Source organism: Coturnix japonica, unplaced genomic scaffold, assembly GCF_001577835.2.
Source record: "Coturnix japonica isolate 7356 unplaced genomic scaffold, Coturnix japonica 2.1 chrUnrandom339, whole genome shotgun sequence".
Taxonomy (NCBI): domain Eukaryota; kingdom Metazoa; phylum Chordata; class Aves; order Galliformes; family Phasianidae; genus Coturnix; species Coturnix japonica.
Genome location: NW_015439867.1, coordinates 10242 through 13152, shown reverse-complemented (window position 1 = coordinate 13152; position 2911 = coordinate 10242). Strand labels below are relative to the sequence as shown.

Here is a 2911-nt window from a genome sequence, read left to right as displayed (position 1 = left end):
CCCAACTCATTGCCCCCCCTCAATATATTACACCCCCCACAAACCATCCGCACCTGAAAAACTGACCCTTTATTTAGCAGGAATACAAAGGTACGTGTGTATGGGGTGGGGGGGCACAGGACACCATTTTTGTGTGTGTGTTTGTGGGGGGGGGGGGGAACCCAGGTTAATAAACATCGATACATTAACAAAAAGAACCCCCCCCCACTCCCCCAAACCCCCCCCTCAAACCCCCCCCCCCATTATTCCCCTAAAAGGGTCCTCAAATGTCATGTCCACTGTATGGGACAAACCCCCCCCATACGGCTGAAGGGGGGGGGTCTGTGGAGATAAGGGGGCTGTGTGGATAAGGGGGGGGTACTCGCGTATCTCCTTAGCTCTTATCAGCCTGGCGCTCTTTGTCCGGTGTCCCGGGGTACGCCCGTGCCATGTCAGTCTCTCCTCATAGAAAGCAATGACGATCTGGGGGCATTTCACGTTGGCTTCTTAGCCAGAACGCAGGTCGGCCTCGTCCGTGTCCTTGCCTATTGGGGGGGGTTATAAGGGGGGGGTCTAGTTGATGATGGGGGGTCAGTGTGATATGGGGGGTAAGTATGTTGATATGGGGATCTATGTTGATAATGGGGGGTCTATTGTTGATATGGGGGGGTCCTATCGTTGACAATGGGGGCTCTATGTGAATGGGGGGGTCTATGTTGACTATGGGGAGGGGTCTATGTTGATGAATGGGGGGTCTATGTTGGTATGGGGGGGTCTAATTTGATCAATGGGGGGGCTATGTTATGATCAGGGGGGTCTATGTTGATTATGGGGGTCTATGTTGATATGGAGGGGTCTATTGTTGATATGGGGGGTCCTATGTTGATATGGGGGGCGTCTGTTATGATATGGGGGGGTCTGTTTGATATGTGGGGGGTCTGTGGTTGATATTGGGGGGTTCTAGTGATATGGGGGGTCTATGTGAAATGGGGGTCCATGTTGATATGGGGGGGTCTATATGTTGATATGGGGGTCAATGTTGAATATGGGGGCTATGTTGATATGGGGGTCCTATGTTGAATGGACGGGGCTTATGTTGATATGGGGGTCTATGTTGGTATGGGGGTCTATGTTGATGAATGAGGGGTCCTATGTGATATTGGGGGGTCTATTTGACTATGGGGGGGCTAATGGTTGATATGGGGTCTATGTTGATATGGGGGGGTCTATGTTGATATGGGGAGGGGTCCAGTGTTGATATGGGGGGGTCCCTATGTTGATAAATGGAGGGGTTCTTCGGGGTCTATGTTGATATGGGGGGGGCTATGTTGATATGGGGGGTCTATGTTGATATGGGGGGGTCTATGTTGATATGGGGGGGGTTTATGTTGATATGGGGGGGTCACAAAGCACCCTCACCACTTCATAAGGAACATGAGGTCTCCACAGGAGTCAGTGGCCCCGATGATCTTCTCTGGCTCCAGGCCTCGCTCAAAGCCCCGGGCGATATCATTGCTCTGTGGATTTGGGGGAAAAAAGCAGGTTTTTAGGGGCTGAGGTTATACAGTAACGTATGGGGGCGGTTGGGGGGCATAGAGAGGGGGGTATCACCCTACACTGTGACACTCATAGGGCCATGGGGTTGGGGGCGTCCTCCTGGTGCCCATCACTTGGGTGCCTGGCCCCATTGGGGTGACATTAGGCACCCGTCCCCATCATAAGGACATCGGGGTCCTCACCCCATTGCTGGGGTCCTGACCCCATGGAGGTGACACCATAGGGGTCCTGATCCCATTGCTGGGGTCCTGGCCCCATAGAGGTGACACCATAAGGGTCCTGATCCCATTGCTGGGTCCCTGTCCCCATTATAAGGACATAGAGGTCCTGACCCCATTGCTGGGGTCCTGACCCCATGGAGGTGACACCATAGGGGTCCTGTTCCCATTACTGGGTGCCTGTCCCCATCACAAAGACATTGGGGTCCTGGCCCCATAGAGGTGACACCATAAGGGTCCTGATCCCATTGCTGGGGTCCCTGTCCCCATTATAAGGACATAGGGGTACTGACCCCATTGCTGGGGTCCCGGCCCCTGGAGGTGACACTGGGGTCCTGTTCCCACTGCTGGGTGCTTGTCCCTGTCATAAGGGCATCGGGGTCCTGGCCCCATAGAGGTGACACCATAGGGGTCCTGTCCCCATTGCTGGGGTCCTGGCCCCATAGAGGTGACACCATAAGGGTCCTGATCCCATTGCTGGGTGCTTGTCCCCATCACAAGGACATTGGGGTCCTGACCCCATAGAGGTGATCCCATAGGGGTCGTGATCCCATTGCTGGGGTCCTGACCCCATGGAGGTGACACTGGGGTCCTGTTCCCATTGCTGGGTGCCTGTCCCCATCACAAAGACATTGGGGACCTGGCCCCATAGAGGTGACACCATAAGGGTCCTGATCCCATTGCTGGGTCCCTGTCCCCATCATAAGGACATCGGGGTCCTGACCCCATTGCTGGGGTCCTGACCCCATGGAGGTGACACTGGGGTCCTGTTCCCATTGCTAGTTCCCTGTCCCCATCATAAGGACATTGGGGTCCTGCCCCAAAGAGGTGACACTGGGTCCTGTTCCTATTGCTGGGGTGCTGACCCCATAACAGTGACACTGCCTTCCTGCCCCCATAGCTGCCCCACATACCCCCCCCTTACCTCCCTCTTCTTCTTGGCCTTGATATCCTCCGCACTGCTGGGCAGCCCTTTCCTTTTGCCGCTCTCTGCCTTCTCCCTCCCTTTGTTCCCATCTCCTTCCTTCATCTTTTTATATTTCTTCATAAACTCCGAGATCAGCTCCGGGCAATCCAGGTTCTTTTCTGGTTCCCAGGTGTTGTGTTCCCTATGGAAGCATCAGCATTAAACCACGAGGAGGGGGGGGAAAGGGGAA

The 2911-nt window shown here is 54.8% G+C and overlaps 1 protein-coding gene across 1 annotated transcript; it reads right to left on the bottom strand.

The window, feature by feature from the left end:
• Positions 1 to 372: 372 nt before the first annotated feature.
• CBX5 (chromobox 5) lies at positions 373 to 2873 on the bottom strand. The gene is made up of 3 exons (XM_015850350.2): positions 2680 to 2873; positions 1398 to 1496; positions 373 to 522 (listed from the first exon to the last, which is right to left on the bottom strand). Exons 1-3 carry the CDS (start codon positions 2800 to 2802, stop codon positions 487 to 489), a joined length of 258 nt encoding a protein of 85 aa, XP_015705836.2. The 5' UTR covers positions 2803 to 2873; the 3' UTR covers positions 373 to 486.
• Between the last annotated feature and the right edge of the window lie 38 nt (positions 2874 to 2911).